We start from the raw sequence: 12,917 nt of genomic DNA on the forward strand, positions 1-12,917 counted from the left end.
AGTGGATAACCTCGCATGTACAAGGACCCTCAGATCCCTCTGTACCCCAGCATTCTGTAATCTCTCTTCATTTAAATAATAATTGGCTTTTTTCTTTTTCTTACCAAAGTGGATAACCTGGCATTTTCCCACATTAAGCTCCATCTGCCAAACCTTTGCCCATGCATCTACCTTGTCGAGCCCCCCTCTGTATTTTAGATGTTTGCGGCGGCCTGGCTACGATCGGAGACCCTCAGAATAGCGCGCGGCGCGCCAGCCTCCTGCGCAGGGGGAAAGTCCTCAACGGCGAGCCCTCGCTCCGGCGGGCAGGCCCAGACGCAAGCGCCGTACCTTTCTTCTCTTTCTTCTCCTCCTCCTCGACACCAGCCCCGAGAAGCGTGAAGATGATGCCGGTCTGCGAGTTGATCCCCACCGCCGTCACGATCATGCGACCCGACCCTTCCATCACATGGGTGCCTGGAGAAAGAGACGGCAACGGTTGGCTTTGTCCAACTGTCCGATTTTCAGCTCCCTCCCTCTGGACGACCACTGCCATTCCGGCCAATTCTGGGCCGCCGCACTTTTAGGATGGATGTCGAGGCCTTGGAGAGGAGATTGACCAGAATGGTACCAGGGATGAGGGACTTCAGTGATGTGGAGAGACTGGAGAAGCTGGGATTGTTCTCCTTAGAGCAGAGAAGGTTAAGGGGAGATTGACCAGAATGGTACCAGGGATGATGGACTTCAGTGATGTGGAGAGACTGGAGAAGCTGGGATTGTTCTCCTTAGAGCAGAGAAGGTTAAGGGGAGATTGACCAGAATGGTACCAGGGATGAGGGACTTCAGTGATGTGGAGAGGCTGGAGAAGCTGGGATTGTTCTCCTTAGAGCAGAGAAGGTTAAGGGGAGATTGACCAGAATGGTACCGGGGATGAGGGACTTCAGTGATGTGGAGAGACTGGAGAAGCTGGGATTGTTCTCCTTAGAGCAGAGAAGGTTAAGGGGAGATTGACCAGAATGGGACCAGGGATGAGGGACTTCAGTGATGTGGAGAGACTGGAGAAGCTGGGGTTGTTCTCCTTAGATCAGAGAAGGTTAAGGGGAGATTGACCAGAATGGTACCAGGGATGAGGGACTTCAGTGATGTGGAGAGACTGGAGAAGCTGGGGTTGTTCTCCTTAGAGCAGAGAAGGTTAAGGGGAGATTGACCAGAATGGTACCAGGGATGAGGGACTTCAGTGAGGTGGAGAGACTGGAGAAGCTGGGGTTGTTCTCCTTAGAGCAGAGAAGGTTAAGGGGAGATTGACCAGAATGGTACCAGGGATGAGGGACTTCAGTGATGTGGAGAGACTGGAGAAGCTGGGATTGTTCTCCTTAGAGCAGAGAAGGTTAAGGGGAGATTGACCAGAATGGTACCAGGGATGAGGGACTTCAGTGAGGTGGAGAGACTGGAGAAGCTGGGGTTGTTCTCCTTAGAGCAGAGAAGGTTAAGGGGAGATTGACCAGAATGGTACCAGGGATGAGGGACTTCAGTGATGTGGAGAGACTGGAAAAGCTGGGATTGTTCTCCTTAGAGCAGAGAAGGTGAAGGGATGCAGCTAATTGTCACTAATTGGGAGGGCATAGGATGGCTGAGGTAGAAATACGAAAAATGTCACTTATAGGCAGCTTTACTCTGTATCTAACCCATGCTGTACCTGCCCTGGGAGTGTTTGATGGGACAGTGTAGAGGGAGCTTTACTCTGTATCTAACCCATGCTGTACCTGCCCTGGGAGTGTTTGATGGGGACAGTGTAGAGGGAGCTTTATTCTGTATCTAACCCGTGCTGTACCTGCCCTGGGAGTGTTTGATGGGGACAGTGTAGAGGGAGCTTTACTCTGTATCTAACCCGTGCTGTACCAGCCCTGGGAGTGTATGATGGGGACAGTGTAGAGGGAGCTTTACTCTGTATCTAACCCGTGCTGTACCTGCCCTGGGAGTGTTTAATGGGGACAGTGTAGAGAGAGCTTTACTCTGTATCTAACCCATGCTGTACCTGCTACAGCCCTGGGAGTGTTTGATGGGACAGTGTAGAGGGAGCTTTACTCTGTATCTAACCCGTGCTGTACCTGCCCTGTGAGTGTTTGATGGGACAGTGGAGACGGAGTTTTGCTCTGTATCTAACCCGTGCTGTACCTGCCCTCGGAGTGTTTGATGGGACAGTGTAGAGGGAGCTTTACTCTGTATCTAACCCGTGCTGTACCTGCCCTGGGAGTGTTTGATGGGACAGTGTAGAGGGAGCTTTACTCTGTATCTAAGCCGTGCTGTGCCTGCCCTGGGAGTGCTGATGGGGACAGTGTAGAGGGAGCTTTACTCTGTATCTAACCTGTGCTGTACCTGCCCTGGGAGTGTTTGATGGGACAGTGTAGAGGGAGCTTTACTCTGTAGCTAACCCGTGCTGTACCTGCCCTGGGAGTGTTTGATGGGGACAGTTTAGAGGGAGCTTTACTCTGTATCTAACCCGTGCTGTACCTGCCCTGGGAGTGTTTGATGGGACAGTGTAGAGGGAGCTTTTCTCTGTATCTAACCCATGCTGTCCCTGCCCTGGGAGTGTTTGATGGGACAGTGTAGAGGGAGTTTTACTCTGTATCTAACCCGTGCTGTACCTGCCCTGGGAGTGTTTGATGGGACAGTGTAGAGGGAGCTTTACTCTGTATCTAACCCGTGCTGTACCTGCCCTGGGATTGTTTGATGGGGACAGTGTAGAGGGAGCTTTACTCTGTATCTAACCCGTGCTGTACCTGCCCTGGGATTGTTTGATGGGACAGTGTAGAGGGAGCTTTACTCTGTATCTAACCCCGTGCTGTACCTGCCCTGGGAGTGTTTGACGGGGACAGTGTAGAGGGAGTGATGTTTCTTTACTTACCGGATAGTAACATTGGGTCTTTATCAGGTGACTTGTGCACGTGGTCCGACTCTCCTGTTAGCGAGCTCTCGTCTATCTTGAGGTCGCTACTGTGAATTAGAATTCCATCCGCGGGAAGGAGGTCACCTGCCAGTACAGAGGTCAGAGGTTAACAGGCAACGAAGGAGACAATCTGGGGACACCTGCCTTTTTATTGATGTTGGCTGAGGGAAAAATATTGGCCCCAGGACACCGGGGAGAACTCCCCCCTGCTCTTCTTCCAATAGTGGCCGTTAGATCTTTTACATCCACCGGAGAGAGCAGACGGGGGCCTCGGGTTTAACGTCTCATCCCGAAAGACGGCACCTCCGACAGTGCGGCACTCCCTCAGTACAGCCCCTCCGACAGTGCGGCGCTCCCTCAGTACTGCCCCTCTGACAGTGCGGCGCTCCCTCAGTACCGCCCCTCCGACAGTGCGGTGCTCCCTCAGTACCGCCCCTCCGACAGTGCGGCGCTCCCTCAGTACTGCCCCTCCGACAGTGCGGCGCTCCCTCAGTACCGCCCCTCCGACAGTGCGGTGCTCCCTCAGTACCGCCCCTCCGACAGTGCGGCACTCCCTCAGTACCGCCCCTCCGACAGTGCGGCGCTCCCTCAGTACTGCCCCTCCCACAGTGCGGCGCTCCCTCAGTACTGCCCCTCCGACAGTGCGGCGCTCCCTCAGTCCTGCCCCTCCGACAGTGCGGCGCTCCCTCAGTACCGACCCTCCGACAGTGCCGCGCTCCCTCAGTACCGACCCTCCGACAGTGCCGCGCTCCCTCAGTACCGCCCCTCCGACAGTGCGGCACTCCCTGAGTACTGCCCCTCCGACAGTGCGGCGCTCCCTCAGTACCGCCCCTCCGACAGTGTGGCACTCCCTCAGTACTGCCCCTCCAACAGTGCAGCGCTCCCACAGTACCGCCCCTCCGACAGTGCGGCACTCCCTCAGTACTGCCCCTCCAACAGTGCAGCGCTCCCACAGTACCGCCCCTCCGACAGTGCGGCACTCCCTCAGTATTGCCCCTCCAACAGTGCAGCGCTCCCACAGTACCGCCCCTCCGACAGTGCGGCACTCCCTGAGTACTGGCACCGGGAGTGTGTTGGTCCTGGATTACGGGGCTCGAGTCTCGGGAGTGGGGGCTCGAACCCATGACCTTCCGATGCAAAGCAGAGAGTGAGAGCCACTAAGCTATGGATGGAGCGTGATTGGCGGAGTGTCTGTCAACACTGAGATGGTCCCCCCGGAGGCTGCCTCGTGTGGGGCGGGGGGAGAGCGGCCTTTGTAGTTTGTGAAATACTTGGGCAGAGACGAGCATTAGTGTTAGATTTACAAATCTCACGGTGTTCTGAAGGGCACTCAATTCCCCGTAAACAGATTGATCCTCTCCTGCATAACATACTGTTGCCAGCTAAGGGTCAGCATCTATCGGTGATGGACTCGAAGGGTCAGTACCTATCAGTGATGGACTCTGAGGGTCAGTATCTATCAGTGATGGATTCTAAGGGTCAGTATCTAGCTATGATGGACTCTAAGGGTCAGTATCTATCAGTGATGGAATCTAAGCGTCAGTATCTATCAGTGATGGACTATAAGGGTCATAATCTATCAGTGATGGACTCTAAGGGTCTGTATCTATCAGTGATGGACTCTAAGGGTCAGTATCTATCAGTATTGGACTCTAAGGGTCAGTATCTATCAGTGATGGACTCCAAGGGTCAGTATCTATCGGTGATGGATTCTAACGGTCAGTACGTATCGGTGATGGATTCGAAGGGTCAGTATCGATCGGTGATGGACCAAGGGTCAGTATCTATCAGTGATGAACTCTAAGGGTCAGTATCTATCAGTGATGGACTCGAAGGGCCAGTATCTATCGGTGATGGACTCTAAGGGTCAGTAGCTATCAGTGTTGGTCTCTAAGCGTCTGTATCTATCAGTGATGGACTCTGAGGGTCAGTATCTATCGCTGATGGACTCTAAGGGTCAGTATCTATCAGTGATGGACTCTAAGGGTCAGTATCTAGCGGTGATGGACTCTAAGGATCAGTATCTGTTGGTGATGGAATCTAAGGGTCAGTATCTATCAGTGATGGACTCTAAGGGTCTGTATCTATCAGTGATGGAATCTAAGGGTCAGTATCTATCAGTGATGGACTCTAAGGGTCAGTATCTTCCAGTGATGGACTCTAAGGGTCAGTATCCATCAGTGATGGAATCTAAGGGTCAGTATCTACCAGTGATGGAATCTAAGGGCCAGTATCTATCAGTGATGGACTCTCAGGGTCAGTATCTATCAGTGATGGACTCTAAGGGTCAGTATCTATCAGTGTTGGTCTCTAAGTGTCTGTATCTATCAGTGATGGACTCTAAGGGTCAGTATCTAACAGTGATGGACTCTAAGGGTCAGTATCTATCAGTGTTGGTCTCTAAGTGTCTGTATCTATCAGTGATGGACTCTGAGGGTCAGTATCTATCAGTGATGTACTCTAAGGGTCAGTATCTATCAGTGATGGACTCTAAGGTTCAGTATCTATCAGTGAGGGACTCTAAGGGTCAGTATCTATCAGTGATGGACTCCAATGGTCAGTATCGATTGGTGATGGATTCTAAGGGTCAGTATCTACCAGTGATGGACTCTAAGGGTCAGTATCTATCAGTGATGGACTCTAAGGGTCAGTGTCTATCAGCGGTGGATTCTAAGGGTCAGTATCTATCAGCGATGGACCCTAAGGATCAGTATCTATCAGTGATGGACTCTAAGGGTCAGTATCTATCAGTGATGGACTCTAAGGGTCAGTATCTATCAGTGATGGAGTCTAAGGATCAGTATCTGTCAGTGATGGTCTCTAAGGGTCAGTGTCTATCGGTGATGGACTCTAAGTGTCAGTATCTATCAGTGATGGAGTCTAAGGGTCAGTATCTATCAGTGATGGAATCTAAGGGTCAGTATCTGTCAGTGATGGTCTCTAAGGGTCAGTATCTATCAGTGATGGACTCTAAGGGTCAGTATCAATCAGTGATGGACTCTAAGGGTCAGTATCTATCGGTGATGGACTGTTAGGGTCAGTATCTATCGGCGATGGACCCTAAGGGTCAGTATCTCTCAGTGATGGATTCTAAGGGTCAGTATCTATCAATGATGGACTCTAAGGGTCAGTATCTATCAGTGATGGAGTCTGAGGGTCAGTATCTATCAGTGATGGACCATAAGGGTCTGTATCTATCAGTGATGGACTTTAAAAGTCTGTATCTATCAGTGATGGACCATAAGGGTCAGTATCTATCAGTGATGGACTCTAAGGGTCAGTATCTATCAGTGATGGAGTCTAAGGGTCAGTATCTATCAGTGATGGACCATAAGGGTCTGTATCTATCAGTGATGGACCATAAGGGTCAGTATCTATCAGTGATGGACTCTAAGGGTCAGTATCTATCAGTGATGGACTCTAAGGGTCAGTATCTATCAGTGATGGAGTCTAAGGGTCAGTATCTATCAGTGATGGACTCTAAGGGTCAGTATCTATCAGTGATGGACTCTACGGGCCAGTATCTATCAGTGATGGACTCTAAGGTTCAGTATCTATCGGTGATGGACTCTAAGGGTCAGTATCTATCAGCGATGGACCCTAAGGGTCAGTGTCTATCAGTGGTGGACTCTAAGGGTCAGTATCTGTCAGTGATGGTCTCTAAGGGTCAGTATCTATCAGTGATGGACTCTAAGGGTCAGTATCAATCAGTGATGGACTCTAAGGGTCAGTATCTATCGGTGATGGACTGTTAGGGTCAGTATCTATCGGCGATGGACCCTAAGGGTCAGTATCTATCAGTGATGGATTCTAAGGCTCAGTATCTATCAATGATGGACTCTAAGGGTCAGTATCTATCAGTGATGGACTCAAAAAGTCTGTATCTATCAGTGATGGACCATAAGGGTCAGTATCTATCAGTGATGGAGTCTAAGGGTCAGTATCTATCAGTGATGGACTGTAACGGTCAGTATCTATCAGTGATGGACTCTAAGGGTCAGTATCTATCAGTGATGGACTCTACGGGCCAGTATCTATCAGTGATGGACTCTAAGGGTCAGTATCTATCGGTGATGGACTCTAAGGGTCAGTATCTATCAGCGATGGACCCTAAGGGTCAGTGTCTATCAGTGGTGGACTCTAACGGTCAGTATCTATCGGTGATGGACTCGAAGTGTCAGTATCTATCAGTGATGGACTCTAAGGGTCAGTATCTATCAGTAATGGACTCTAAGGGTCAGTATCAATCGGTGATGGATTCTAAGAGTTATTATCTTTCAGTGATGGACTCTAAGTGTCAGTATCTATCGGTGATGGACTCTAAGGGTCAGTATCTCTCAGTGATGGGCTCCAAGGGACAGTATCTGTCAGTGATGGTCTCTAAGGGTCAGTATCTATCAGTGATGGTCTCTAAGGGTCAGTATCAATCAGTGATGGACTCTAAGGGTCAGTATCTATCGGTGATGGACTGTTAGGGTCAGTATCTATTGGTGATGGACTCTAAGGGTCAGTATCTATCAGTGATGGACTCTAACGGTCAGTATCTATCAGTGATGGACCCTAAGGGTCAGTATCTATCAGTGATGGTATCTAAGGGTCAGTACCTATCAGTGATGGATTCTAAGGGTCAGTATCTATCAGTGATGGACCCTAAGGGTCAGTATCTATCAGTGATGGATTCTAAGGGTCAGTACCTATCAGTGATGGATTCTAAGGGTCAGTACCTATCAGTGATGGATTCTAAGGGTCACTATCTCTCAGTGATGGACTCTAAGGGTCAGTATCTATCAGTGATGGACCCTAAGGGTCAGTATCTATCAGTGATGGATTCTAAGGGTCAGTACCTATCAGTGATGGATTCTAAGGGTCAGTACCTATCAGTGATGGATTCCAAGGGTCACTATCTCTCAGTGATGGACTCTAAGGGTCAGTATCTATCAGTGATGGAGTCTAAGGGTCAGTATCTATCAGTGATGGAACCTAAGGGTCAGTATCTATCAGTGATGGACTCTAAGGGTCAGTATCTATCAGTAATGGGCTCTCAGGCTCAGTATCTATCAGTGATGGAGTCTAAGGGTCAGTATCTATCAATGATGGACTCTAAGGGTCAGTATCTATCAGTGATGAACTGTAAGAGTCAGTATCTATCAGTGATGGACTCTAAGGGTCAGTATCTATCAGTGATGGACTCTAAGGGTCAGTATCTATCAGTGATGAATTGTAAGAGTCAGTATCTATCAGTGATGGACTCTAAGGGTCAGTATCTATCAGTGATGGACTCTAAGGGTCAGTATCTATCAGTGTTGGTCTCTAAGTGTCTGTATCTATCAGTGATGGACTCTAAGGGTCAGTATCTATCAGTGGTGGACTCGAAGGGTCAGTATCTATCAGCGATGGACCCTAAGGATCAGTATCTATCAGTGATGGACTCTAAGGGTCAGTATCTATCAGTGTTGGTCTCTAGGTGTCTGTATCTATCAGTGATGGACTCTAAGGGTCAGTATCTATCAGTGATGGACTCTAAGGGTCAGTATCTATCAGTGATGGACTCTAAGGGTCAGTATCTATCAGTGATGGAACCTAATGGTCAGTATCTATCAGTGATGGATTCTAAGGATCAGTATCTATCAGTGATGGACGCAAAGGGTCAGTATCTATCAGTGATGGACTCTAAGGGTCAGTATCTATCAGTGATGGACTCTAAGGGTCAGTAGCTAGCAGTGATGGACTTTAAGGGTCAGTATCTATCAGTGATGGACTCCAAGGGGCAGTTTCTATCAGTGATGGACTCTAAGGGTCAGTATCTATCAGTGGTGTACTCGAAGGGTCAGTATCTATCGGTGATGGATTCTAAGGGTCGGTATCTATCGGTGATGGACTCTAAGTGTCTGTAACTATCAGTGATGGACTCTAAGGGTCAGTATCTATCAGTAATGGTCTCTAAGTGTCTGTATCTATCAGTGATGGACTCTACGTGTCAGTATCTATCAGTGATGGACTCTCAGGCTCAGTATCTATCAGTGATGGACTCTAAGGGTCAGTATCTATCAGTGATGGAGTCTAAGGGTCAGTATCTATCAATGATGGACTCTAAGGGTCAGTATCTATCAGTGATGGACTCTAAGGGTCAGTATCTACCCGTGAATGACTCTAAGGGTCAGTATCTATCAGTGATGGACTCTAAGGGTGAGTATCTATCAGGGATGGACTCTAAGGGTCAGTATCTATCAGTGATGGACTCTAAGGGTCAGTATCTATCAGCGATGGACCCTAAGGATCAGTATCTATCAGTGATGGACTCTAAGGGTCAGTATCTATCAGTGATGGACTCTAAGGGTCAGTATCTATCAGCGTTGAATCTAAGGGTCTGTATCTATCAGTGATGGATCTAAGGGTCTATATCTATCAATGATGGACTCTAAGGGTCAGTATCTATCAGTAATAGACTCTGAGGGTCAGTATCTATCAGTGTTGGATCTAAGGGTCTGTATCTATCAGTGATGGATCTAAGGGTCTGTATCTCTCAGTGATGGACTCTAAGGGTCAGTATCTATCAGTGATGGACTCGAAGTGTCAGTATCTACCAGTGATGGACTCTGAGGGTCAGTATCTATCAGTGACGGATCTAAGGGTCAGTATCTGTCAGTGATGGACTCTAAGGGTCAGTATCTATCAGTGATGGACCCTAAGGGTCAGTATATATCGGTGATGGACTCTAAGGGTCAGTATCTATCAGTGATGGACTCTAAGGGTCAGTATCTATCAGTGATGGACTCTAAGGGTGAGTATCTATCAGGGATGGACTCTAAGGGTCAGTATCTATCGGTGATGGACTCTACGGGTCAGTTTCTATCAGCGATGGACCCTAAGGGTCAGTGTCTATCAGTGGTGGACTCTACGGGTCAGTATCTATCAGTGATGGACTCTAACGGTCAGTATCTATCGGTGAAGGAATCTAACGGTCAGTATCTCTCAGTGATGGACTCTAAGGGACAGTATCTATCAGTGATGGAGTCTAAGGGTCAGTATCTATCAGTGATGGATTCTAAGGGTCAGTATCTGTCAGTGATGGTCTCTAAGGGTCAGTATCTATCAGTGATGGACTCTAAGGGTCAGTATCAATCAGTGATGGACTCTAAGGGTCAGTATCTATCGGTGATGGACTGTTAGGGTCAGTATCTATCGGTGATGGACTCTAAGGGTCAGTATCTATCAGTGATGGACTCTAACGGTCAGTATCTATCAGTGATGGACCCTAACGGTCAGTATCTATCAGTGATGGATTCTAAGGGTCAGTACCTATCAGTGATGGATTCTAAGGGTCAGTATCTCTCAATGATGGACTCTAACGGTCAGTATCTTTCAGTGATGGACTCCAAGGGGCAGTTTCTATCAGTGATGGACTCCAAGGGTCAGTATCTCTCAGTGATGTACTCTAAGGGTCAGTATCTATCGGTGATGGATTCTAAGGGTCGGTATCTATCGGTGATGGACTCTAAGTGTCTGTATCTATCAGTGATGGACTCGAAGGGTCAGTATCTATCAGTAATGGTCTCTCAGGCTCAGTATCTATCAGTGATGGACTCTAAGGGTCAGTATCTATCAGTGATGGAGTCTAAGGGTCAGTATCTATCAATGATGGACTCTAAGGGTCAGTATCTATCAGTGATGGACTCTAAGGGTCAGTATCTATCAGTGATGGACTCTAAGGGTCAGTATCTACCCGTGAATGACTCTAACGGTCAGTATCTATCAGTGATGACCTCTAAAGGTGAGTATCTATCAGTGATGCACTCTGAGGGTCAGTGTCTATCAGTGATGGACTCTAAGGGTCAGTATCTATCAGTGATGGATTCTAAGGGTCAGTATCTATCAGTGGTGGACTCTAAGGGTCAGTATCTATCAGTGATGAACTGTAAGGGTCAGTATCTATCAGTGATGGACTCTAAGGGTCAGTATCTATCAGCGTTGAATCTAAGGGTCTGTATCTATCAGTGATGCATCTAAGGGTCTGTATCTATCAATGATGGACTCTAAGGGTCAGTATCTATCAGTAATAGACTCTGAGGGTCAGTATCTATCAGTGTTGGATCTAAGGGTCTGTATCTATCAGTGATGGATCTAAGGGTCTGTATCTATCAGTGATGGACTCTAAGGGTCAGTATCTATCAGTGATGGACTCGAAGTGTCAGTATCTACCAGCGATGGACACTAAGGGTCAGTATCTATCAGTGATGGATCTAAGGGTCTGTATCTATCACTGATGGATTCTAAGGGTCAGTATCTATCAGTGATGGACCCTAAGGGTCAGTATCTATCGGTGATGGACTCTAAGGGTCAGTATCTATCAGTGATGGACTCTAAGGGTCAGTATCTATCAGTGATGGACTCTAAGGGTGAGTATCTATCAGGGATGGACTCTGAGGGTCAGTATCTATCGGTGATGGACTGTACGGGTCAGTTTCTATCAGCGATGGACCCTAAGGGTCAGTGTCTATCAGTGGTGGACTCTACGGGTCAGTATCTATCAGTGATGGACTCTAACGGTCAGTATCTATCGGTGATGGACTCTAAGGGACAGTATCTATCAGTGATGGAGTCTAAGGGTCAGTATCTATCAGTGATGGACTCTAAAGGTCAGCATCTGTCAGTGATGGTCTCTAAGGGTCAGTATCTATCAGTGATGGTCTCTAAGGGTCAGTATCAATCAGTGATGGACTCTAAAGGTCAGCATCTGTCAGTGATGGTCTCTAAGGGTCAGTATCTATCAGTGATGGTCTCTAAGGGTCAGTATCTATCGGTGATGGACTGTTAGGGTCAGTATCTATCGGTGATGGACTCTAAGGGTCAGTATCTCTCAGTGATGTACTCTAAGGGTCAGTATCTATCGGTGATGGATTCTAAGGGTCGGTATCTATCGGTGATGGACTGTTAGGGTCAGTATCTATCAGTAATGGTCTCTCAGGCTCAGTATCTATCAGTGATGGAGTCTAAGGGTCAGTATCTATCAATGATGGACTCTAAGGGTCAGTATCTATCAGTGATGGACTGTAAGGGTCAGTATCTATCCGTGATGGACTCTAAGGGTCAGTATCTATCAGTGATGGACTCTAAGGGTCAGTATCTATCAGTGATGGACTCTAAGGGTCAGTATCTACCCGTGAATGACTCTAACGGTCAGTATCTATCAGTGATGACCTCTAAAGGTGAGTATCTATCAGTGATGGACTCTAAGGGTCAGTGTCTATCAGTGATGGACTCTAAGGGTCAGTATCTATCAGTGATGGATTCTAAGGGTCAGTATCTATCAGTGATGAACTGTAAGGGTCAGTATCTATCAGTGATGGACTCTAAGGGTCAGTATCAATCAGTGATGGACTCTAATGGTCAGTATCTACCCGTGAATGACTCTAAGGGTCAGTATCTATCAGTGATGGACTCTAAGGGTGAGTATCTATCAGTGGTGGACTCTAAGGGTCAGTATCTATCAGCGATGGACCCTAAGGATCAGTATCTATCAGCGTTGAATCTAAGGGTCTGTATCTATCAGTGATGGATCTAAGGGTCTGTATCTATCAATGATGGACTCTAAGGGTCAGTATCTATCAGTAATACACTCTGAGGGCCAGTATCTATCAGTGATGGATCTAAGGGTGTGTATCTATCAGTGATGGATCTAAGGGTCAGTATCTATCAGTGATGGACCCTAAGGGTCAGTATCTATCGGTGATGGACTCTCAGGGTCAGTATCTATCAGTGATGGACTTTAAGGGTCAGTATCTATCAGTGATGGACTCTAAGGGTCAGTGTCTATCAGTGATGGACTCTAAGGGTCAGTATCTATCAGTGGTGGACTCTAAGGGTCAGTATCTATCAGCGATGCACCCTAAGGATCAGTATCTATCAGTGATGGACTCCAAGGGTCAGTATCTATCAGTGATGGACTCTGAGGGTCAGTATCCATCAGTGTTGGTCTCTAAGTGTCTGTATC

The 12,917-nt window shown here is 47.8% G+C and overlaps 1 protein-coding gene across 1 annotated transcript in view; it reads right to left on the reverse strand.

Annotated features, from left to right (window-relative positions):
- Window positions 1-232: 232 nt before the first annotated feature.
- The window catches only part of atp2b4 (ATPase plasma membrane Ca2+ transporting 4), an 88,925-nt gene continuing 76,240 nt past the window's right edge, over window positions 233-12,917 (reverse strand). The window contains exons 3-4 of the mRNA XM_085978342.1: window positions 2,885-3,010; window positions 233-456 (exon numbers count right to left, since the gene is read on the reverse strand). Coding sequence (XP_085834468.1) covers window positions 233-456; window positions 2,885-3,010 — 350 coding nt within the window. The remainder of the gene's footprint in view (window positions 457-2,884; window positions 3,011-12,917) is intronic.

The sequence above is a fragment of the Somniosus microcephalus genome, unplaced genomic scaffold (assembly GCF_052327205.1).
Source record: "Somniosus microcephalus isolate GS21.2 unplaced genomic scaffold, FLI_Smic_1.0 unresolved_chr7, whole genome shotgun sequence".
NCBI lineage: Eukaryota > Metazoa > Chordata > Chondrichthyes > Squaliformes > Somniosidae > Somniosus > Somniosus microcephalus.